This window comes from Chiloscyllium plagiosum, chromosome 13 (genome assembly GCF_004010195.1).
Source record: "Chiloscyllium plagiosum isolate BGI_BamShark_2017 chromosome 13, ASM401019v2, whole genome shotgun sequence".
Taxonomy (NCBI): Eukaryota; Metazoa; Chordata; class Chondrichthyes; order Orectolobiformes; family Hemiscylliidae; genus Chiloscyllium; species Chiloscyllium plagiosum.
This window is the reverse complement of record NC_057722.1, coordinates 53566514-53592941: the sequence shown is the minus strand read 5'-3', so window position 1 is coordinate 53592941 and position 26428 is coordinate 53566514. Positions and strand designations below refer to the sequence as shown.

Sequence of the window (26428 nt, the reverse complement as noted above, 5' to 3'; positions counted from 1 at the left end):
TAAGTCATCAAAATCCACTTGAATCTGAATTCAAACTGGAAATAAGTTACATTTGCTGTCTTCAGTAATGATAATAATGATTCCCATAATTGCCAATTGTTCAGAGATCTAACAATTGTACTTGTTTCATTATGGTGTTTGTAAGTTACTTTTATGATATGCATACCTGTTATTTTACCCAATGTTGGGCTCGTTGAAGGAGACAGAGTTGTGGATGGTTCTGACAATGCACTTTGATCTGACTTTTGAGTTAGTGCTGTATTCATTTTGTTGATCATTCCTTTAGTTTTTGAGGACAAAATTGTTGAAGTTGGAGATGATTCTGTTGATGTATTTTGCTTTGATGTTGAAGATGATGTAACTGTAAAGAATATGATGTGAAGAGAAGTTTTGATTAGTTAAAGCAAATTTCTTGCTGATTGCTTGCAACAGATGAAAGATAACAAAGTGACATGCAAGATCAAAATTGTAATACCTGTTTTTGGAGTATGGTTGTATTCAGAACAAATATTAATTCAAGATCATTTTTGCAAATGCACTTTCCATGTAAAACAGAAATTGTGGTTTACTTTTTCGATGATGGCTGAAATCCCCCCCTCCAACACCATAGTGGAAGGTGAGATGAAAATCAACCCTCAATGGTCTTTGATACCCAACCAGTTCCCAAAAAGCTAGGAACATTTTGGCCAAGCAGTTTGTCACTAATAAGGTATCTTTTGAAAACTTGAGCTATTACTAGCATAAGTATTTCCAAAAATAATTTCTTACCATATTAATACATATACATGTTGTATTTGTATGACTATGGATCAAAAGTAGACAATAGAATTGACAATTGATTTGGGACTTAGAAAAATTATCCAGATCAATCAAGATGAATTATTTAGTTGAAAAGATTTACATACCAAGCAGACTGAAGCAAGACATTGTTACAACTAACACACTGAAAAAAAATTCCATTCAACTGAAACAGATGACATATCTTTTAAAAAGGTGAACATGTTGTCACTCGAGCCTTCATTCCATGAATGACAAAATAATTCCAAAACGGATTTGGAATTATGTGATTAAATGATCCATTTGTTTGTATTTATCAATTCGTAGATCAACTGTAGACAATGAAATTGGCTATTGCTTTGGATTGTGGAGAATTTGTCAAGGTCTGGCACTTAAATTACTTGGGCATAATTTTTGAGATGACTTTCATTAATGGGAAGAATAAAACTTTGTGGGCGGCACGGTGGCACAGTGGTTAGCACTGCTGCCTCACAGCGCCAGAGACCCGGGTTCAATTCCCGCCTCAGGCGACTGACTGTGTGGAGTTTGTACGTTCTCCCCGTGTCTGTGTGGGTTTCCTCTGGGTGCTCCGGTTTCCTCCCACAGTCCAAAGATGTGCAGGTCAGGTGAATTGGCCATGCTAAATTGCCCGTAGTGTCAGGTAAGGGGTAAATGTAGGGGTATGGATGGGTTGAGCTTCGGCGGGGCGGTGTGGACTTGTTGGGCCGAAGAGCCTGTTTCCACACTGTAAGTAATCTAATCTAATCTAAAACTGGAATGTACTCCTGCCAAGTTACATGCACCTTTACTGTGTTCTTATAACCAACACACTAATAAAATGTTTTCCTTCAACTGAAAATTTTAATACCACTTAGGTGCTTCAGGGAAGTAATGTCCCTAAGAACATATTGTGGTTTGCCATGATTGTAATTTTCTCAATGCTACTCCAATAACATGAAACATCATTTTGAATGTCTGAATTACATTAAATTACTCACATATACATTAATTCGGTTAACTTTGTGAAACATTTCAAAGCTAATGTTACTTAATCATTGCAAATATTAAAATTAAAGTGCCTTTAATGAATGGAAATTCACTGATTTTATTTTTTTAAGTCATAATAAAATGGAACAGGAGCTTCGACTGTACATGTTATTGGTGCTGGCAAAAAAATACAGAATTCAAAGTGGGATGGTCTACTCACATGTTGAGAAATTTATGAAACAAGTCTTGAACTTGAGCTAGGCTTAATACAACAAATCAATAATTTTATATTACAATGCATTTGCATAAATTCAGAATGTTGCAAAATGCTTCACAGATGATTGCATTTATGAACGGTAGTTATTGGTGAGTGGTAGGAATGACTAGAATAATTTTGCACTCAGCAGAGCTCAGAAACAGTAATTAAATAATTGATTATATAATCTATTTTATTTTGATGTCAGTTTGATGGCTAAGGCAGACAGCGAGTCACCAGGCCAGAGTTGACTGGAGGTATGCCTAGGGAAGAGATTAATGCGTGCCAGCTGAGTGGAGGGCATTATCAAAGACAATTCTTCTCTACAGGATTCAGATGAAAACTTCAAGGAGACAACACAACTTTAGTTAAGGATGTAGAAATATTGATACCAAATTGTTTCATTAAATAAGCAATAGTGAATTGAATATTGTGAAATCATGTGCAAACGTTGCCACTTCTGAATTTATAACAGACTGGACAACTTCTTCAATGAAGCAGCTGAAAATATTTGTGGTATTCCATTAGTGAGAATATTAAGAACAGAAAGAATAATAACAGAAGACCATAAGCAGCAATTGTGTGTTTCTGAGTCTGATAGAACATAGAACAGTACAGCACAGAACAGGCCCTTCAGCCCACGATGTTATGCCGACCATTGATCCTCATGTAAGGTAAACCTAATGTACGAACCCTCAAATTTCTGTGACCATATGCATGTCCAGCAGTCTCTTAAATATCCCCAATGACCTTGCTTCCACAATTGCTGCTGGCAATGCATTCCATGCTCTCTCAATCTCTGCATAAAGAACCCACCTCTGACATCCCCTCTATACTTTCCGCCAAACAGGTTAAAACTATGACCCCTCGTGTTAACAATTTCTGCCCTGGGGAAAAAGTCTCTGGCTATCAACTCTATCTATGCCTCTCATTATCTTGTACACCTCAATTAGGTCCCCTCTCTTCCTTCTTTTTTCCAATGAAAAAAGTTTGAGCTCAGTCAACCTCTCTTCATAAGATAAACCCTCCATTCCAGGCAGTATCCTGGTAAACCTCCTCTGAACCCTCTCCAAAGCATCCACATCTTTCCTACAATAGGGCGACCAGAACTGGACACAGTATTCCAAGTGCGATCTAACCAAAGTTTTATACAGCTGCAACAAGATCTCACGGCTCTTAAACTCAATCCTCCTGTTAATGAAAACCAAATTTCCAGCTTTCTTAACAACCCTGTCCACTTGGGTGGCAATTTTAAGGGATCTATGTACCTGCACACCAAGATCCCACTGTTCATCCACACTGCCAAGGATCCTGTCTTTAATCCTGTACTCAACTTTCAAGTTCGACCTTCCAAAATGCATCACTTCGCATTTATCCAGGTTGAACTCCATCTGCCACCTCTCAGCCCATCTCTGTATCCTGTCAATGTCACGCTGCAGCCTACAACAGTCCTCTATACTGTCAACGACACCTCCAACCTTTGTGTCATCACCAAACTTGCTAACCCATCCTTTAATCTCCTCATCCAAGTCATTAATAAAAATTACAAAGAGTAGAGGCCCAAGAACAGAGCCCTGTGGAACACCACTCACCACTGACTTCCAGGCAGAATATTTTCCTTCCACTACCACTCGCTGTCTTCTATCGACCAGCCAATTCTGTATCCAGACAGCTAAATTTCCCTGTATCCCATTCCTCCTGACCTTCTGAACGAGCCTACCATGGGGGACCTTATCAAATGCCTTGCTGAAGTCCATATACACCACATCCACCGCTTGACCCTCATCAACTTGTCTAGTAACATCCTCAAAGAACTCAATAAGATTTGTGAGGCATGACCTGCCCCTCACAAAGCCGTGCTGACTGCCTTTAATCAAGCCATGCTCTTCCAGATGGTCATATATCCTATCCCTCAGAATCCTTTCTAACACCTTGCAAACAACAGATATGAGACTGACTGGTCTGTAATTGCCGGGGATTTCCCTATTTCCTTTCTTGAAGAGAGGAATTACATTTGCTTCCCTCCGGTCCTCAGGTAGCGAGGATGCAAAGATCTTTGCAAGCGGTGAAGCAATCACTTTTCTCGCTTCACAAAGCAGCCGAGGACAAATCTGGTCTGGCCCTGGAGACTTGTCAATCTTAATGTTTGTCAAAATTTTCAGCACATCAGCTTCCTCAATCTCTATCCGTTCCAGCATGCTTATCTGCTCCTCAATGGTTTCATTCACTACAAGGTCCTTTTCTTTAGTAAAGACAGCAGCAAAAAACTCATTTAGGGCTTCCCCTATCTCTTCAGACTCTATACACAAGTTCCCTATGCTATCCCTGATCGGCCCTACTCTTTTTTTGATCATTCTCTTATTCCTCACATGCCTTTGGATTCCCCTTAATCCTTCCTGCCAAGCATTTTTCGTGCCCCCTTCTGGCTCTCCTCAGACCATTTTTGAACTCCTTCCTTGCCTGCGTGTAATCCTCTAGAGCTGAGCAAGACCCTTGCTTCCTCCACCTTACATAAGCTGCCTTCTTTCTTTTGATGAGAAGCTCCTCCGGTCTCGTCATCCAAGGTTCCTTTACCTTAACCCTTCTTGCCTGTCTCAGAGGAACACATTTATGCATCACTCGCAACAACTGTTCCTTAAACAGTCTCCACATGTCTATAGTGCCCTTTCCATGGAACAATTGTTCCCAGTCCATGCTTCCCAACTCACATCTGATAGCATCATAGTTTCCTTTTCCCCAATTAAATATCCCCCATTGTGCCTGCTTCTCTCCTTCTCCATAGATATGTAGAATGTGAGGCAGTTGTGGTCACTACCACCAAAATGCTCTCCCACCGCAAGATCTGATACCTGCCCCGGCTCATTGCCAAGCACCAAATCCAAAATGGTCTCTCCCCTCGTTGGCCTGTCAACGTACTGAGTTAGGAAACCCTCCTGAACACACCTTACAAAAACAGCTCCTTCCAAACCATCTGCTCGAAGTAGGTTCCAATCAACATTGGGAAAGTTAAAGTCACCCATTACAACAACCCTACTACATTCACACTTTTCCAAGATCTGCCGACCTATGCTTTCTTCAATCTCCCTGTTGCTATTGGGGGACCTGTAGTAAACCCCTAATGAGGTGACTGCTCCCTTACTGTTCCTAATTTCCACCCATACTGACTCAGTAGGCAGACCCTCCTCGACTATGGTAACTTCTGTAGCTGTGATACCCTCTCTGATTAGCAGTGCTACACCCTCTCCTCTTTTTCCACTCTCCCTATTCCTTTTAAATGTTCTAAACCCTGGAACATCCAGCAACCATTCCTGCCCCGAGAAGCCCACGTCTCTGTTATGGCCGCAACATCATAGCACCAGGTACATTTGTCACACTAAATTATCTTAAGGCATTTGGAAGATAATTTAACATTATGCTACCTATTATTTTGCTTGATAATATTAAGTACAGTAACATCAAAAAATAATTCACAATGTTCTGAATTCCTAAGTCCAATAATTGGACTTTTTCAGTTGTCTAATGGTATGGGGAAAATGGTTTAGTTTTATAAATACTCATGATTTTACTTGATAATACAGTTGATTTTGAAGTTGTAGGTGTTTCTGTCAATATACTTTGGTCCGTCTTATGAGCTGTTACTGATTTGATAGTGTTGAGCTGAAAAATGTGTTGCTAGAAAAGCGCAGCAGGTCAGGCAGCATCCAAGGAGCAGGAAAATCGACGTTTCGGGCATAAGCCCTTCTTCAGATATTTGTTTCATTTTTTGAAACTAAAGTGGTTGAAAACTTGGTTACATTTGTAGATGATCTGACTGAAATGCCTTGTTCTGAAGTTGAAACTGATGGAAAATGTTAGTGTTAAGTGAAAAATAAATAAAGCAAAATTCTGGCTGACTTTTCATAATATATAAAAGATGCACTTGCAATATTTATATTTGAATTGAAACTATCATACTGATAGGTGAGAACCTTGAAGTGGTCTGAACATTTTTAAGCTATTGGTGTGCTTTGTTCTGATATTGAGTCTGATGGATTTGTGGAAGGTAAATGAAACAGTAATTAAGGAAAGCTAAAATCTTGTGGATTGCTTAGAACTTATGAAAATGCAAATCTAATTTGTGATTTGAATGGAAATGCATGAATTCAAAATGCGCTGTGAAAGGATAATCAGTTTGGAAAGGATTAATGTTAATCCTTATGATTAGCCACTTTTCGTGTGAAGTTGAAACTGATTGTCATCTAAATAAAATACTTTACACATTTGACCATCTGATTAAAATGTGCCATTATTGCATTGATGTCATACCATTTTCACAAAAGAATTTGTCATTAGATTAATCAATACTTCAGATACCGATGTTTATAAACCTGGGATCAATTGTAGACAATGGAGCTAGTTTAAGCTTTTTTATTTATTTTATACGTTTTAGTTCTCCGTATTTCTAGATCAAACATTTAGGCTTGTTCTTGCTTATCTTATGTGTGGAAAACAGTCGTGCTTTATAAATACTTGTGTGTTTGCTTGATAAGGCAGCTTGGCTGCTTTTGATATTACCATTTGCCCATGCTCAGTTTTTGATATTATTATAGTAACACCAATATTAGAATAGTGGTTAGAACAATGTAAGATTTTATATATTCAATGGAACTGGTGTCGACTATCTGATGCCAAAGGCCCTCTTAATTGATGTAATCAATGGAAAGCCAGATAGCTACTAACGTTAGAAAAAGTTAATGTGTATTCTCAAGCAACACAAGTAGCATAAGGATAGAAATCCACGCAGTCAAAGTTTAAACTGGAGTTTTTTTGGGGATGATGATTTGTGACGTGATCAAACCGTGTATGGTTGTTATGAAGGAGGTAGCATATAAAGCTATTTGTTGTTGACTTTCTCGGTTTTGACGTCTAGATTTAGTTTGCTGATATTCACATTATTAAAGATTTTCTACAAGCATATTTACGTTTGACAAAGCAAAGCTTTTGCTGTCACATTCTGCCAACTGACAAAATGTCAGAGCATGATATGCCAGTGATATAAGTAACAAACTGTCGGTAAAGATAATTGATAACAGGAAATACCTCATTCATGTTGTAATTGATGAATATGTAATTAATTATCAATGGATAATAAAGGCTTGTTTTCTTGTAGTACACGTGTATCCTTCAGGCGGAGTGTGTTCTTGCCTCAGGTCAGGATTTAGATCACTCTAAACTAGCCTAGTAATTCATGGAAATTCTCAGGTCAGGGATCCCTGTCTGTGGGTTGGAGTCCTGTCAAGCTGAACACTAAAGATTTCTGTTCTTCAGAATGGAAAGATTTTCTGTCTGTGAGCTGGGTTCTAACAATCTACTTCAAAATCTGTCTTATGTTTCTGATAAATATATCGTTGAGGATATTTTAGCTGGTCAGTTCATTTTGTCATATAGTGAATCAAAAACCTGGATTATTTGTGAACTTATTGAAATTTTAAACACAACATGCCTTTAAAAACGAAATACCATTAAAGAATGGCTCATAATGTAAATCCTGAGTGTTGGATGCCCCACCCCTCTCTGTGAACCCATGGAATATCCCATCTGTAGAGTGTCAAAGAAAACTCAAACAGGGAAAAAGTGGAATAGATGATACTCCATAATTGATTACCCTTCTCAGGAAGAAAGTCATCTTCTATGGGTTGTATTCTAGATTTTGGACACAAGTTGAAAAGCTATGTTTGTGTTTTACATCCTCAGGAATGCACAAGAACAAAATTATTTTAAAAACCTGCAGCCTTTGTCTCAGTATGTTAATGTGCTGATGTACTCATGTAAATTAGCATGCTGTGAAGGTCACAGCTTATGAACAGTGCGCTGATACTATGGCTTTAAGTGGTGTATTTTGTCCCTTTTTTATGAAGAGAGTTTGAGACACAGGTACCAAGCGGTCTGCTCAAAATCAATAAAGTCAACAGCTTGTGAGGCTTTTTTAAAAAAGAAGTTGGAACAATAGAAGCAGCCTGAATGAGTGGTGTCAAGCTCCCACAGAACCAGGATTTTTAGTTTTAGCTTTCTGCAGTTGTTGGGGTTTTGAAGCTCGATATGGAAGCTCTTATTCCTCTCTGTTACACCTAAAAGCTGGGGTTCACTTCCTACTGCTAGAATTGCATGTGAAACAATCTGAATGTTGAATTTGACTATTTTACTGAATTTGCCCTTGCCAAAGATATGTCCATGGGATGTTACTATATTGAAATAACTAATTAGATGCTTATATATTATTCTGTTAAGCATTTTTATCGACTTATAGTTAAGCCAATTCTTTTCTTTATTTTTATTTTGTCTTTATTTTAGCTGTAGTGTAAAAATAAATTTTGTTTTGCTTAAGGTCAAATAGTTTGACCAATTAAATTGCATCTGGAATGCAATACCTTACAGTTACCTTAAAAATAAGAAAATGTTAGGGTTTAGATTGTTTTCCTAATATATTTTGAGGGGTTTGGTCTGATCCTTAACAACAGCTATTTGACACCTCTGCACAGTAGGTAAAAGTAAATCTCTCTTGAAATGATTGTTGGCAACAAACTTAGTCAGTGAAAAACACCATTGAAAAAGAAGGAAAAGCACACAAGCCTGTTAAATAATATGCAGGGCCAAGGATGTCAAAATGACCTGCTTCATTACCAATGTGAGCATTACTGGTATTAATCATCGATATCAACCGTGAAACCCAAGAGTATTTCTTGTATCTTTTTAAATGTTATCTCTTTACTGACTTCACATTTTAATCTGTGTATGAATATTTCATTTTATTACTATTCTTCACGTTTAGTTGCTAATAAACTCAAGAAGGCCCCTTATAACATATTTGGCTCCTTGTAACATATAAATAAATCTAGATTTGGAAAAGTTAACCAAAAGGGAAGGCATCCTCTTAAAATCCACCTTGAAGTGACCAACTGAGGATGAATTGCAGACTCTCACAGGTGTACCAGTAACACTGTGCATTATTATGTTTGATAATACTTAATAATATTTGATATTGTTCATTAATTCAGTGTGCTGGTATTGACTGGTCTGAATATGTCGAATATGAAATATCTAAACTAAATAGTTTGAAGGCATTGATTCAAGACTAATTAACTGTGTCTAACCCAATTAAACTAATCTAACTCATCAAAGAATCCTTACCAAACTTCAAATTCATTATTTGCAGTTATTTTTCCTGGGGTGGAGGAGTCCAGAAATAGAGGGCATAGGTTTAGAGTGAGAGGAAAGACTTAAAAGGGACCTAAGGGACAAATGTTTCATGCAAAAGGTGGTGCATGTATGGAATGAGCTGCCAGAGAAAGTGATGGAGACTAGTACAATTACAAGCATTTAAAAGGCATCTGGATGGGTATATGAATAGAACGGGTTTGGAGGGATATGAGCCAAGTGCTGGCAAATGGGTCTAGATTAATTTAGGATATCTGGTCTGCATGGATGAGTTGGACCAAAGGGTCCGTTTCTGTGCTGTGCATCTCTGTGACTCTGACCCTATAAAAACGAATATCGATTATTGTAGTAAATAGCATCAAATATGTGTTTAGATTCAATTAAGTCATAAGATCTTCCCAATGCTCGGACCCATAATGTAAATTTTAGATATATATGTCAAGTTTTGTGAATGTAAGAATACTGATATGAAACTGTTGTGTGATCCAAGGATATTGAGGACTGCACAGTTATCAGTAAGCATTCCGGAGTTTGGATCTTGCAACTGAGGGATGGTCCTTGATGATGCAACTGATGATGGTTCGTCTAAAAACTCTGTCCTGAAAACTATGACAGCAATGTTCAAGGACTAAGATGAATAATGTGAAATAATTTCATTGTCTTTGTTGTAAGTGCAGATAGTGGAGAGTTTAGTCTTGAATGCTGTTGAGTTCAACCTAGCTAAATGCTCTTTGGAGCCAAGTATTACCAATATTGTCAAATGCTGCAATTGGGTTAAGATTAGGGTTAGGATATGATTAAGGGGAGGGAAGGTTGTTCTTTTTCACCTCTGCAATTCATCTCATTGGCCCAGTTTCGACCAAGTCTATCATGAGATTTAAGTTGGAGTGGTACAGGTGTAACACCAACCGAACATCAATCGGCAGGCTACTAAGTTATGTTGGTAAAAACAATGACTGCAGATGCTGGAAACCAGATTCTGGATTAGTGGTGCTGGAAGAGCACAGCAATTCAGGCAGCATCCGAGGACAGGCAAAATCGACGTTTCGGGCAAAAGCCCTTCATCAGGAATAAAGGCAGAGAGCCTGAAGCATGGAGAGATAAGCTAGAGGAGGCTCAGGGAGTCTCTCTCTCTCTCACTGCAACTCCCAGGTCTACTCTCTCCCCACCCCCACCCTCCTCTAGCTTATCTCTCCATGCTTCAGGCTCTCTGCCTTTATTCCTGATGAAGGGCTTTTGCCCGAAACGTCGATTTTGCCTGTCCTCGGATGCTGCCTGAATTGCTGTGCTCTTCCAGCACCACTAATCCAGAATACTAAGTTATGTTTCCAATTCTGTTGTTGCCATTGTTTATGACAGTTCTGTAGGTATGTTTATAAAATGGTACAATAGAATAAGAAAAAAATATTTGAATTCAAGAGAATTCATGTGAACTTTGGAAGCATCAGGAACGGTTTAAAAAAATGGTAACCTTAATTTTAGAATTTACAGCCATAATTTGAACAGTGATCACAAGAATGGAATTTGAGATACCTGTTGATGGCAGAAGAATTGTTGATTGATCATTCTTTGATTTTGTTCCTGTACTGTCTTCAATATCAAAATGTGTATAACCGTTGGTAGTGTAATGTGAAAGAAAAACCGAAACTATAAAGGCTCAGAAGATGAGACAGCATTTAACAGGGAAGAACAAAATAATCATTCCAAGTCAAGAGATTGTCAGTTAATTTACTGTCATGAAAAGTAAAATAATGATGATAGCAGGAAAAAAATGGAATCAAATAGATGTTTTATTATAATTGAATTTATGAGATATCGATATAGCTATTCTAATTGTAGAAATGAATATAAATATGTGATGGTTTGATGTGACTGTAGAATCTGATCTGAAACTGTTTGATGAACTTAAGAATTAGATTGTCAGCAAACATCTCCACTTCTGGTGGAAATCAAATGAAAATCAAAAGGTCATGACAAGGAGGCTAAATATCTTGAAGATGTTGTTTAGGAGATGAGCACATGAATATTCAGATTCATTGGATTCACTCCTGTCTGTCATGATAATGGTACTGCTTCTACATTGTATCAGAGATAGTTGAATCCCAATTCAGATAAAAACTGTTCTGCTAAAATCTGCAGCGTACAGTTTTCTGAGCTAGGGGTTAGGCTACTTTAATTGTTGAAAGATTTACAGTATAATTCGGCATCATGTGGTGAACTTGGATTCTGTATTGGAAACAAGATTACACTTTCTTTCCTTTGAACTACTAATATTATGGTGTGGAGATGTCAGTGTTGGACTGGGGTGGACAAAGTTAAAAATCTCACAACACCAGGTGATAGTCCAACAGGTTTATTTGGAAGTACAAGCTTTTGGAGTGCTGCTCCTTCATCAGGTAGCTACCTGATAAAGCAACAGTGCTCAGCAAGCCTGTACTTTCAAATAAACCTGTTGGACTATAACCTCATGTTGTGTCATTATTAATGTTTTGATTGACTTCCCATTGAAAGAGAATTATATGTATCATTCTAAATAATTGTTCTATATTTTTGAAAATAACTAAACTCAATCTTCTGTATCCAAGCTTGAGGACCTTCAGTGGAGTGGCACAATGATGAAGACAGCTGGCCAGACCCTTACAATATTCTAGATTTAGTAATCTGGTTAAAACTTTTTCAAAAGGCTGTCAGGCAAATGGTACGACTGTCAGCTGCTTCCTGTATCACAGGGAGAGCCAGGTCAGCTTTTTAGATCTATTCAAACATTGGTTAGTTATGTCTCCCTCAAACTGTCATGAGACAGATCACCTGAGGATTATGTCTGATTCAGAATAACCCCAAAAAGAGTTGAGGATTACATTGAAATTCATCAATCAAATTGACAGAGTTGCTGATAGTTGCCACTACTCCTGATGACTTATTTGAAGAATTACTGACCATTTTGTTAATTTTGTTTCTGTGATGTAGTCTGGTTTTTTAACTGATGTTAAACTGATGTTTGCTTTTGCAATTATCAAGGCCAGTTTAAAAATATGATATCCTTCATTTTGGTATTAACAGCCACATCTTGAAGTACATTTACTAGAGTGGAATTGTAGATACCTGTTGGTAGTGGAAGAATTGTTGATGGACTATTTTCTGCATTTGATGATGTGGTCCTTGCATTGTCTTCTGTAACAAAATTTTGATAATCATGAGTAGCGTAATTTGAAATGAAAACAGAAAATAGCATCAAGACTCAAAAGATCAGACAGCATCTTGTGGTAGTAGGAGAAAAGTTATCACTTCAAATGGACAAGTAATAAAGAAGTCTTGACCTGGAATCTACATTGTCAGTTGATCTTGTGTGTGTGTAACGGAAAGATAATGTTGATATTTGGAATAAATAGAGTCAAGTTCCAGATACTATCAAACACTTCATTGGTAGATAAGGGCAGATATTCTTTTCACTCCTCTAGAATTCAACACATTTGTCCCTGTTTACTTTATTTGACTTTACTTTCCAAGGATATTGTCCAAAAGTCAGTTGACAAATGAATCTGGAATCTGAGTCTGAATTATAAGATGCATATGTTTGACAATTAAGTCACCACTATTTGCATCTTAGCACTGGTTACCTCAAAGGAGATTTTGTATCTCGAACGATGCTGTTTAGTGCACGTGGTCATGACATTCCTTTTGGTTCACCTCTTCTAATGGTATATACATTAGAATTATACAAGAGATATTCAGATTCATTGGATTCATTCCTGTGTCTGTCACAACACTGTACAGCTGCTGCATTGTATCAGAGTTTGTTGAATCCCAATTAAGGGAAAAAACTGTCCTGCTAAAATCTGCAATGTACCCTTTGCTGAGTTAAGGGATGAGCTAGTTTTAATGTTGAAAGCTTTTCAAAGTAATACTTCACCGTTTATTGAATTTGGATTCACTATTGGAAACAAGATAATACTTTCTATCTCTTGAACTATTAATTTTGTGATTGACTTCCCAACAAATGTGTGTTGTATGTATAGTGCTCAATAAATTTATATTATTTGGAAAATAGCTAGTCTCATAGACTTCTGTATCCAATCCTGAGGTCTTCAGTGGAGAGGGATAATGTTGAGGACGGCTGACCAGACTCTCATTATCTGAGATTTAGTAATCTGTTTAAAACCTGTTTCAAAAGTCTATCATGTTGATGGTAAGACCCTCAGCTGCTTCCTGTGCTACAGGGACAGCCAGTTCAACTCTCCAGGGACCCATTCAAATACTGGTTAGTTATGTCTTCCTCATATAGTAGTGAGAGGTCACCTGAGGATTACTGATCCAGAATAGTCCCAAAAAGTGTTGAAGATTACATTCTTATTCATTTTATTCCACTCCAATCAAATTGACGCTGTTTTTGACAGACACCACAACTCCTGATGGTAACTTATTGGAAGATCTACCGACTATTTGTTAATTGTCCTGTTTCTGTGATGTACTCTGATTTTGTTTAACTGATGTTTGGTGTTTGCTTTTATAATTATCAAGGCCAGTTTAAAAATATGATGTCCTTCATTTCAGTATTAACAGTCACATTTTGAAGTATATTTACTGGAGTGGAATTATAGATACTGTTAGGGTTGGATGAATTGTTGATTGATTATTTTCTGCATTTGATGATGTGGTCCCTGCACTGTCTTCTACATCAAAAGTTGAATAATCATCAGTAACAATCTGAAACTGAAAAAGAAAATGCTGTCAAGATTCTGAAAATGGGGCATCTCTGAAGGGAGAAAGAAAGTGACAATTCAAGTCGCTAAGTGAAAAACCATTTGGACTTTTTAAAAATAGAATCCCTACAATGTGGAAACAGGTCATTCAGCTCAACAGGTCCACACTGACCATCCGAAGAACACTCCAACCGGACCCATCCCTATCACCCTACATTTCCCATCGTTAACATACCTAACTTAGACATCCCTGGACACTACGGGCAATTTCGCATGGCCAATCCACCTAACCTGCACATCTTTGGCCTGTGGGTGGAAACCGGAACATCTGGTGGAAATCCAAGCAGACACAAGGAAGGCGTGCAAGCTCCACACAGGCAGTTGCCAGAGGATGAAATCAAACCCGGTGCTGTGAGGCAGCAGCGCTGACCACTGATCCACTGTGCTGCCCTTGGATTATACATTGAGTTGATTTAAATGGAAGACAATGTTGACAGTTAGAGTAAATCAAATCAAATGCAATTTTTTTTCAATTTCAAAGTAAGATATCCTCAATCTAGAGATTCCATTGTAAAAGTTGAATATGCTTATTTGGAAGTTTGAAATGAATATAGAATTACTGATATGAAATAACTTGGTTAACTTTATAGTTGCAGTGTATTGCCGACCTTGAACTCATGAGCATACATCTTCACTTCTAACCAATGAATACAAAAAGGCCATTGATGTTGTTGAAGATGGATATACTGAGGAGCTCCTGCAATGAGTTACGGGAACTAACATGACTAATATGCGATAATGCAATAGTAATGTGCCATGACATGTGTGAGTTCAGATGGTGGAGAGTTTAGTCATCAATGCTTTTGAGTCTAATTTTGTTCAGTCTCTTTCAAGCCGGGTGCTTGAAAATGCTGCATTGTTTTCGAGGACAGATATTGTCATCTCACCCCTGGATTGCAACTCATTTGTCCCAGTTTGGAGTAATGCTGTCATGAGGTTTTGTGTTGTTTGTTCCAGGAAATGGTAACAATGACAGTGGGAATATATAGAATCAAGCTAGTGTTTTTATTCACTTGAGTTTGTGGAACATTTTCCAGGCAAGAATCCAGATTTTGCTCCAAGTGTTGAATATACATATTCAAAAAGTAGACATGAAGTGGAGGTGCCGGTATTAGACAGGGTATTGGACAGGGGTGTACAAAGTTAAAAATCACTAGGTTATTGTTCAACAGGTTTATTTGGAAGCACAAGCTTTCGGAGCGCTGCTCCTTCATCAGGTGGTTGCCAACTGATGAAGGAGCAGCTGATGAAAGAGCAGTGCTCCGAAACTTAGTGCTTCCAAATAAACCTGTTGGACTATAACCTGGATTTTTAACTTGATTCAAAAAATAGGTTAATAAGATATTGGCAGATCCCCTATCAATGTCAACTTCACTTTCTTTGCTGCTCTTCATAACCCTTCAGACCATGACTAATGAAAATATTCTGTGGATCTCTTCCTTAAATTTAATGTTCCAACATCAGCACTCTGTAGTGTTGAATTCCATGGGTTCACTATCCTTCTAGAGAATTCTTTTCTCCTCACCTCTTTGATGTTTGCATAAACCTAGGATCTCTCATTCTAGATCGCCCCACCAAAGGAAATATACATTCTAAGCCTACTTTGTCAGTCGCTTTGTCATCTTATTTGTCTCAAATAGATCTCCTCCCATTCTTTGAAGTTGTGAAAGTGTTGGCCTAATGAACTTTTACCAGACAAATTCCTCACCTCTAGAATCAATCGAGTGAACCTCATTCGAATTGCTTCTAATGCATCTAAATCTATGCTCAAGTAAAAGGACCAAAGTTATATCTAATAGTCCAGGTATTGATAGCATGTTTTGCTGATGCGAGTGGGACAATATAATAAGTGAAGGATCACTTGAACTCAAACAGACATGGGATGCACATAATACTAGGCATGCTCTATTGGTCATCATGCAGTGGATGAGAATGAGAGATTCAAATATATGGATAAATTACTGAGTACAGAAATCATAGTGCAGTAATATCTAAGGATTCAACCTCCTAAGTATTAACTGAGAATCACTTAGTGTGACAGGGACTGAAGGCAGAAAATTCCTGAACAGCAGGGAACTGAAATCTATTAGCAATTACACAACAAGACAGCTACAATTCTAGGTTTAGTTTCAGGAAATGGAGCTGGACAGGTTGGTGAAGAATTAATTAGTGAGCATAATAGAGATGGTCATCCAAATGGAATTAGATTTCACACCATACTCATACACCAATAGTAAACTTTGATTGGTGAAAGGCAAATTTTCTAGAGATAAGCAGTGTTCATCTTTCAGCACAAAAGTAGTTTTCAGAATAACAGGAACATGTGCTTGGAAATCACGTACATATCATCTCATAAATGCTTGCAGACAAAAAATTACAAGTGTCTACATTATCACAATGGGCAACTTTATTTCTAAAAATGTTGTCAAGTGAATTTGGGAAACTGTGGTTGAATTATAAGAGACAATTGTCTGACAAACAAGTCATCACCATCTGCGTTTCTCAGCATTGTGTAACTTCAAATGATATTGAGACTTAAAGTGTGTTATTTAGTACATGTTCACCTGAAGCTCCATTGTTCAGCTCTTCCAATGGAATAAACATTAGAATTACATAAAGACATTCTGATTCATTGATTTCATTCCTGTGTCTTTCAGGGTAATGATACTGCTACTACGTTATATCAGAGATAGTGGAATCCTAATTAAGTGAAACACTGTCCCATTACGATCTGCAACATAGACTTTGCTGAGTTAATAGATAATGTAAATATTGCAAGCTTTTCATAGTGATACTGCATCATTCAGAAAACTTGAATTTACGACTGGAAGCAAGGTTATACTTTCTAGCCCTGGAATGATGAATTTTGTGATTGACTTCCTATCAAACGTGTATTGCATGTAAGTTCTAAATATATGTTTTATAATTTTGAAAAGAGCCAGGCCCCTAATCTTCTGCATCAAAGCTTGAGGTCTTTCAGTGAGGGTGAAGACTGAATGACTGAACTTAAAAAAAAAAGCTGAGATTTAGTAATCGGTTTACAACTTGTTAAAAAGTGGATGGAAGACTCTCAGCTGTACCACAGGGAGAGCGAGGTTAGCTCTTCAGACCCATTCAAACATTGGTTAGTTCTGTCTTCTGCATACAGTAGTGAGAGGATCACTGTTCCAGAGTAGTCCCAAAAAGTGTTGAAGATTACATTTTTATTCATTTTATCCCACACCAATCAAACTGGCACTTGCTGACAGTTGCCACAACTCCTAATGTTAACTTATTGGAAGATCTACTGACCATTTGTTAATTGTTCTGTTTCTGTGATGTACTCTGATTTTTTTAACTGTGGTGTTTGCTTTTTCAATTATCAAGGCCAGTTTAAAAATAGGATATCCTTCACTTTGGTATTAACAGCAACATTTTGAAGCATATTTAGTAGAGTGGAATTGTAGGTACCTGTTGGTGGTGGATGAATTGTTGATTGGTTATATTCTTCATTTGATGATGTGGTCCCTGCACTGTTTTCTGTACCAAAGTTTAGATAATCATCTGTAACATAATCTGAAATGACAACAGAAAATAATGTCAAGACTCGAAAGATGAGGCAGCATCATTGGAAGTTGGAGGAAAATTATCACTTCAAGTTGATAAGCAAAAAGAAAACTGGACCTTGATTTGACATTGTCAGTTAATGTGGTGTCTAAAGATATTGTTCATTGTTGGAATGAGTAGATTCAGATTTTTTTTTCTAAGTGACTACACTATCACAATGGGCAACTTTATTTTCTAAGGATGTTGTCCAAAATTCATTTGTCAACTGAATATGAATTATCAGAGGCTATTGTCTGACAAGGAAGTCACCACCATCTGCATCTCGGTGTTATGTTGCCTCATGGAACATTGAGTACCTCATATGTTATAGAGCACATGAGCTTATGGGTTTTCTGGCTTTCCAGGCCTTGGTATTTTCTCAACTTGTTCCAAAGTATGAAGACACACTACTGGAGCAGGTAGGCTTGACCCTCAGCCTCCTGGCTCAGAGATAGTGCCACTACAAATGCCTTCCTGGTTCAGGTATCTAAATGTATAAATATTTGAATCACACAGGCGACTTTCAGGTTAGTTAGATTCACTCCGGTATCTTTCCTGATAAACCTACTGCAACTGATTTATAGCTGAGGGTCATTCTACCCTTAATTGGGATTAACTACCTCAGTAAATTTTGTACTGCATCACTTGATAAGGGAAGGTATAAGCTAGATTAAATATTGAAAGCTTTTGATAATGACCTTCTGCAACATTTAGTGAATTTGGATTCTCCATTGGAAACCAGAAGAAACTTTATTTCCCTTGACTTATCAATGTTGTGATTGATTTCCTACCATTCATGGGCCTAGGACAATCACACAACACCAGGTTATAGTCCAACAGGTTTAATTGGAATCACTAGTTTTTGAAGTGCTGCCCCATCCACTCTTCAGGAAGAGGAATATGTTTGAGGATAGCTAATGGGATGCTGATAAAATCTAAGTTGAGGTAACTTCTTTAAAAGGCTATCAGGAGGTTGTCATTTTTGCTACCAAAGCCAGTCAAAAAAAATGTATGTCTGTAATATTTGTATTTACAGCCATAGTTTGATTTGTGACAGCAAGTGTGAAATTGTAGTTTCCTGTTGGTGTTGGAAATGTTGATGGTGGAATTTCTGATCTTAGTGATTCTGTTCCTGTACTGTTTTTAATATCAATATCAAGATAATCCTCATTCTTCTAATCCGAAATAAAAACAGAAATTCCAGATTTTGTTCTAGGTCTAAAATATTTGACTGTTAGGTTGGAAATTAGAAATGCGCGTTGAAACGGTTTCAGGATCTTTTGATTTTGAAACAAGGTAGAGGATTCACAGATTGCTGGGCATGTACGATTGACCATATATTGGAAGACAGGTGAAACTACGTATGGCAAATTTCTGAGTGCAAAAGTCGAAGATAAATATAGTTGGGGATGCAGCTAGATAAATATTAACTGGTATACTTGCAGTGTGACAGGAACAGAGGACAGAAAATTCTTGGACTCCATTTGTATTAAATGTATTAATTACAATGTAACAAGTCTGATAATAGGAACAATTCTACATTTTGTTTCAGGAAATGAGGCAGGGCACGTGAATGAAGGAGCAGTGGGTGACCACTTTGATAATCAAAACACAATTAGATTTAACATAATTATAGAAAGGGACAATGATAAAGCGGGATTAAAATTTGAAATGTAAGGACAGCATATTATATAAGGCTCACCTTTAAACACTCTCCGACTCCACAAAGTCTACCTACCTTTTAAAGGCACGAGTCAGGAGTGTGATGGAATACTCCCCACCTAATGGATGAATGTACCTCCAGTAGCAACCTAGAATCTTGACACTATCCAAGACAAAGCAGCGCACTTGGTTGGCACCACAACCACAAGAATCCATTCCCTCTAGTATCAAAGCTCAGTACCAATAGTGTGCACTATCTATAAGATGCACTGCAGAAATATATCAAGGATTCTCAGATGGCAGCTTCCAAACTGTCCTGCATAGTCTAGAAGAAAAATATCAGAAGATAGACATTGGAGCACTATCAGCTGCAAGTTCCCTTTCAAGCCAGTCACTACCTTGGAAATATATCACTGTTCCTTCATTGTCACATGGTCAAAATTCTGGAATTTCTTCTTTAATGGAATTGTGGGTATACCTGCATCAAATAGGGTGTAGCAGTTCTAGAAGGCAGCTCACAACCACCTTCAAGGAAAACGAGAGAGATAGACAATAAATGCTGACTCAGCCAGTAATATCAAAAACCCCATTTAAAAATAAGCCTCTTACATTTTAACCCTTGACCACAATGTCTTCCTCTTGTATGTTGCACTGGCCAGCCATACGGCCACAGCCCCTGCAAATTCATCAGAAGGCAGCTCCTCAACCTTTGAGGAAGTTTTTTTAGAGGCTTCAGTGAAAGCTTTGGGAGGGCTGCCAACTCAGATACAAACATTCTGATGGAAGAAGTCAGACGTATGAAGTTTGTGTGCGCAATCTGTGGCTGCACTGATAGGCACATCAAGGTAAGGCACAGATGCTGTGACTACCCAGTTAGGTGCTAAGTGAGCAAGCATTAAGACAGATAGGCTGATGCAACCTGGTCCAATTCATCAGCCAGGCTCCTGTTCTTGGGAGAAAATATCCTTGTAGCTGTCTTTCAAGGCATTTTGCCGGTGTAACTGCATCGTACATTGTTACTTTATAAACATTCTTCAAGTAGATCAGAGAACCGCCATGAGGGCTTGGCAATTCTCGATGCCAATGTCTGTACAAGGGACATGAGCAGCTGGTGCCTGTGGATTGTGCCTTAAAATGCTGCTGTGTGATGGCTAACGTGGAAGCCCTTCATAGCCCCCTGTGAGTGAAGTCACCATGTTGAGAATTCTTGGCAACTAGTTTCCTCACAGCCATGAAGCAAATTAGATATATAGTTAATAAAGTCATTAGCAAGCAATAATTCTCCTTACTAAGAAACCTGCCACTCTAGTGAGATTCTTGTCTTGTGCCTGGTACTTAGTTAATAGAAGCAGTAAGCCATTCTTGAATTCAAGGTAGGCCTCGCTGGACTTCTGGCATGATTCTCCCACATTTCTTGCCAAAGCTCTCATCATCCAGGCCCTTATAAAATTCTGCACTACATATATCTTTTTACAACACAACCTGTTAAAGGTTAGGTTAGTTTAGAAATCAAGAAGTTTTGTTTTCTTGTGATTGATGAAACCGGCAATGACTTTAGTAATCCTAGATACAGCTAAAATCAGGCAAGTTAACTATTTAAGTGATTCAATCAGCCATTTATACATTTGTGATGGTTTGTGGAACAGAACAACTTGATTACCAGCACACTCTTCCCAACAGGGCCTGGACATTTTGAATGTATAGAATTGATAATGAGTTAAAAAAACAGAAATGCTGATTTAAAATCACTTCCTTACTTTAGGAATTGCAAAAGGAACTGCACTGTGCAATCATCTACAGACGCCCCAACTACTAACCTTCAGTATTCAGGGGAGATCAAATTATTCAGGGGATATTGTGATGTTTGCTGTTGGAAAGATCATGGTCACTTCCAAAAAGAATATCCCTGCTTCTTGAATTTAATTAGCCTATGAAAATTAGAGTGGAATTGTAGATACCTGTTGGTGGTGGAAACGTTGACAGAGAGATTTCTGCTCTTGATGATTCTGTTACTGTATCATTTTTTATATCAAAATCAGCATAATCCTCAATTAAATAATCTGAAAAAAATAGAGAAGTATAAATTTTCAGGAGATCGGGCAGTCTGCGTGAAGAGGAAGCAGAACTAATTTTTCAAATTGATAGCCTGACAACGTGACCAATAATGATCTTTCATCTGTTTCTCCCTCCAGAACTGATGCAAGTTCTGGATTCTGTATTGAGTTGTTGACAGTAAATAAAATATTATGTTGACAGTTAAATTGAAATCAAATATGAAATGCTTGCTATGATTGATTTGAATTTGAGTTAGGCCCAACACAGAGATTGTGTTTTTGCTTCAAAAGATGGATGAACAGATGCTGTGAGTACCTAGGTAGGTGCTAAGTGAGCAAGCAACTAAGACAGAAAGCTGGCATCCCTGAGATGCAATCCGGTCCGAGCATCAGCTAGGTTCCTGTCACTGGGCAAAAATGTCCTGGTAGCAGCCTTCCAAGACTATTTGCCAGTGTAGCCTGCAATGTATGTCTGTAATTTTTAAACATTCTTCGAGTAGATCAGAAAGCTGCCATGAGGGCTTGGCAATTCTCGCTGCTTTGAAATGTTTATTCTGAGGAATTGCCCATGGAACTGCGGACATTAATAAACATCTCCACCTCTCATCTTACATTGGGGGAATGTGACTTATAAATCAGCTGAAAATGGTGGGTAAAAGACAGTAGGCTGAGAATGCTCAGTTGGCTGGGTGGTTGGTTTACAGAACAGTGTGATACCAACAGAGTGGGTTCAATTCCCATCACCGGTTTGAGGTTCCAATGAAGGACTCTACTTCTCAACCTCTTCCCTCGCCTAGGGTCTGGTGGCCCTCAGGTTAAATCACCACCAGTCACTTCTCTCTTCTGAAAAAGCAGCCCCTATGATCTGGTAAGACTATGATGACACAAATAATATATGGGCAGAAATGCTTGACTTGCAACAACTTTTGTCATTTTCCTTTGTGTTGGTTATGACTCCAACTGTTGAAGATTTCATGCCCAGTGTTACGAGGGCTCTTTGATGTCAAATAAGGTCAAATGTAGCCTTGAGGTCAAGGGCAACACCTCACCTCTGGACTTTAGTTTGTTGTCCACATTTGGGGCCAAGGTTTAATGAAGATAAAAGTTGGCGAGAAGCCCATAAAAAAAGGAGGCTAATTGGTTGATTTCTGATTTTCTTGCACTTGTTTTCGATATTAAAGATAACATTGACCACATGATTTAGAATAATGAAAAAGGCCATAAAAACAGGAGAAATTATGAGAATTTTCAGATTTGGAGTCTCCTAATTGTTGTGATGAGCAAAATGTCCTTTTACTTTCAATTGTTTGCAGTTATATTCTCTGTAAAATTAGCACAGTAGAGACAAAATAGAAACGCTGTGTGACATTTGGCCTTTTTCATCACTCAGTTCTTACCTGTTGTTATCTCCAGGGATGATGTTGTATTGCTTGAAGAATTTGTTGCCAATTCTTTATCTCTCTGCAGTTCTGGTGGTGCAGATGACCCTGTTTCATTAATTTGATGCAAAAAAAGTTGAGAGTTAACTCAAAGGCAATTTTAACGACATAATTTCATATATTGAGATAAGAATAATAACGGCACACATTGAAACAAAGTTGGCACCATGGAATCTATCAAAAATAGGAATAATATTAAAAATTTAACCATACAACTTTTTAAAAATTGACATACTCTTAAAATACCCACAAATCTTATGGATCAAAAAATTATAATTGGAGAATTACAATCAGAGAACAGAACTGCTTGTTGCTTGAGTATTGTTTTAGCTTATGATTATTCGCCATATATTCCTGTTCAGCTAATTAGATAAAAGTTGATGATTTAAATGTTTTAACTTATTGAATTCTTGTTATAAAGTTATCTTTCAAGTTTAGTGTTGCTTTTATCTCTTAATTGGATTCTACATACATATTTACAATTGCTTTTCTTTGTAAGCGCAAAGAGAATATAGAAAGGAGAGAAATCCTACACCCCTTTGAAGTGTGCTCAACAGAATTGGATGCAATACTCTGGATGTGGCTTCAAGAGAACTTGATAAAAGTTGAGCAAAAGTTGCTGCTTTTGTACTCAATGTGTCTATTCCTGAAATCCAACACCCCAATATGCTTTGTCAGCAACTCTATCAGTATGTCATATCACCTCAAAGATCTACACATGAACTTCCAGGTCCCTTTGACTGTGCAACTCGTTGAATTGTGCCATTCACTCTATCTTTCCTTGTCCTAGTTCGTCTGCTATTTTCATTTTTCCTGCACTAAAAGTAATCTGCAACTTGTCTGCTCATTCTGCCAGACATCGATAATCTGTTCAGGTTGATTGGTATCATCCCCACTGTTTGTCTATTATACTACTTTGGTATAGTTGGGCAAATTTTGAAACTGTACTTTGTATTTGAATGTCCAAATCATTTAAAAAATGCATAAAAGTATTGTCTTAGCATTGACCCTTGGGGAACACCGCTATCTACCATTATTCAGTCTAAAGAACAACCATTTACTGGGATTCTCTGTTTAAGGTCCTTAAAACCTTTTTATATTCAAGTTGACAATGGCCCTCCTGTTCCATAAATCTCAATTTAATTAACCATCCCATTATATGGTAATTGCCCAAATGCTTTCTTAAAACCAATAAGACAATGTCCATTGTATTCTCAAATTTCTCTGTTACTGAAGCAAAAAAATCAATTGCATTAATCAAACATGATCTGCTTTTTACAAACCCATACTGTTTTTCCTTAATTAACTTAATTACTAAGGATATATGGTCCAGAAAAAAAAAACTATTTGCCCCAATCATTTCATGCCCAGCGTTATGGTCATATTCATACGTCTTCTCTCATTTCAATCTATCCTGTTAACAATCTATTTCCTTCTCTTTCATATGCCTGCTTATATTCCCATAAAATGCATCGGAGCTGTTCACTTCAGCCACCCACTGTGGTAGCAAGTTCTATGTTCTCATCACTCTTTCAGTAAAAGAGGTCCTTCTGAATGCCCTTTGGGTTTCTTGATGACTACCTTTTATTGACACCTCTCGGTAATCTCTTCCCACAAAAGGAAAATTCTCCCTGTATCTAGCCTATCAAAGCTTTTTAGAATTGTAAAGACCTCTACAGAATCATAGAATTTTACAGTACAGAAGGAGGCCATTCAACCCATTGTGTCTGTACCAGCCTCAGAGAGCTACCCAGCTAGTCCCATTCTCCGGCCCTGTCTCTAACCCTATAAATTCATAACTCAAGAATATCCAGCTCTCTTTTGAAACTTCCGATGGGATCCAACTCTACCACTCTGAGGCAGTGCTTTCCAAATCCTAACAACCCTCTAAATAAAGTTTCTCCTTATCTCACTCCTCATCTTGCTGGCAATCTTGAAATTGGCAATCCCTAATTATTGACGTGCCTAGTAGTGAAATATCCATTTTTGCCCTGTCAAATTGTTCACAACATTGAACATCTCAATAAGGTCACCTCTTCATCTTCCCTGCTCCAAGGAGAATAAGCCAAATTTCTCTTGTCTTTCCTTGTATCTATAGTCCCTCATTCTCGGCATAGTAAATCTCCTTAGCACTCAAGACTTTAACATACTTCCTTAAATAAGCTGCCCATAACTGAACACAATACACCAAAAATAGACCAATGATATGTAGATGTTTAGCATTTCTTCCTTGCCTTTATAATCTATGCCTTTTTTCATAAACCTATTGTTCCTATAAGACTTTTCAACTCCTGTTTTGACTTGCCTGGCCACCTTCAGAGAATCATGCATATGAGCCCTAACATCCCTCTGCTACTCTACTCCCCTCAGGATTGCACCATTGAGGTTGTATTGCATCTGTGTTTCTTCTATGAATATGTACTACTTCACATTACTGTGCATTGAAATTCATCTAGCAGGTGTCTGCCCATTTGGTCAACTTGTCAGTATCCCTCAGCATCATCTTCACAATTTACTATTCTCTCTAGCTTCGTACTATTTGAAAATTTAAAGATTTTGCCCTCAACACCTTCTCCAAATAATTTATATAAATCAGAAAAATCAAGGGTTCTGACACAGATCCCTGGGGAGCACCACTTTCAACTCATCTCCAATCTATACCTACGTTCAGTTTCCTGTGTTTTAGCTGTCAAGGATCCAACAATCCCAGATATTTCTAATTTGCTAACCAAACTGCCATGTGACATTGTCTCAAATGCTGTCTGAAAGTCCAAACATACAACTACCCTCATCCACTGCCTGTAATTCCTTGTCAAAGGCCTCAATCAAATCTGTCAGGCACAGCCTGCCCTTGACAAAGCCATGGTTACTATTGAGTATTAACTTATTTTTCTCTAAGTGTATGCTTATCTCACCCATTATTATGGTCTCGATTGGAAATGTGATTTGATTCCAAGTTCCAAGTTATACTATGAACAGCAGTCATCTCAGGCATTGATCCTCTTGGAACAGCACTTCCTACCTACTGCGAGTCTGAATTGTTATTCTTCATTCTCACTCTCTATTTCTGTTTGAAGCCAGCTAACAATGTATTCTGCCACTTGATTCCTGACTGCAAATTATCTGACTCTAATAGTTAGTCTTTTGTAGTTGAGTTCAGTTTATCAATGTGTCTACTTTCTACTTAAAAAGGTAAATCCATAATGACGACTCTTTGTTTTGTTTCTCCACATTCTTCGGATTTCTCTTTCAGTGGACATTCCATTATTTACCCCCTGGAAAAAGTGAGGACGGCAGATGCTGAAGAGTCAGAGTTGATAAGGGGTGGTTCAAGTTTCTTGATGAAGGGCTTATGCCCGAAACATTGATTCTCCTGCTCCTTAGATGCTGTCTGACCCACTGTGCTTGACTCTTGATCTTCAACCCTTTTTTGAACAAGGATGTCCCATTTGCCATTTTCCAAACTTCTGGCATTGCCCTTATGTCAAGGGAAGATTGGAAGATTCTGGCAAACCCTTCTTCTATCTTCACTCCCATTTCCCTTCACAAGCTGGCACGCAAGCCAAATGGGTGGCATATCCAATCTCAGCATGAGCAGCTATCCTATCAATCAATTTTCACTCCATACATTATGTCTGTTATCTCTTCCACCAATATTTTGTCACCATCCTCTTTATTAGTAAAAGCATATACAAATGACTCAAAACGTATCTT

At 37.9% G+C, this 26428-nt stretch overlaps 1 protein-coding gene across 4 annotated transcripts in view; it reads right to left on the bottom strand.

Annotated features, from left to right (window-relative positions):
* The window catches only part of LOC122556039 (mucin-4-like), a 113295-nt gene that overhangs the window by 83830 nt on the left and 3037 nt on the right, over positions 1 to 26428 (bottom strand). For all 4 annotated transcript variants that reach the window (XM_043702426.1, XM_043702427.1, XM_043702428.1 and 1 more), the window contains exons 2-6: positions 22673 to 22762; positions 21180 to 21281; positions 17425 to 17529; positions 12317 to 12385; positions 167 to 361 (exon numbers count right to left, since the gene is read on the bottom strand). In XM_043702426.1, coding sequence (XP_043558361.1) covers positions 167 to 361; positions 12317 to 12385; positions 17425 to 17529; positions 21180 to 21281; positions 22673 to 22762 — 561 coding nt within the window. The remainder of the gene's footprint in view (positions 1 to 166; positions 362 to 12316; positions 12386 to 17424; positions 17530 to 21179; positions 21282 to 22672; positions 22763 to 26428) is intronic.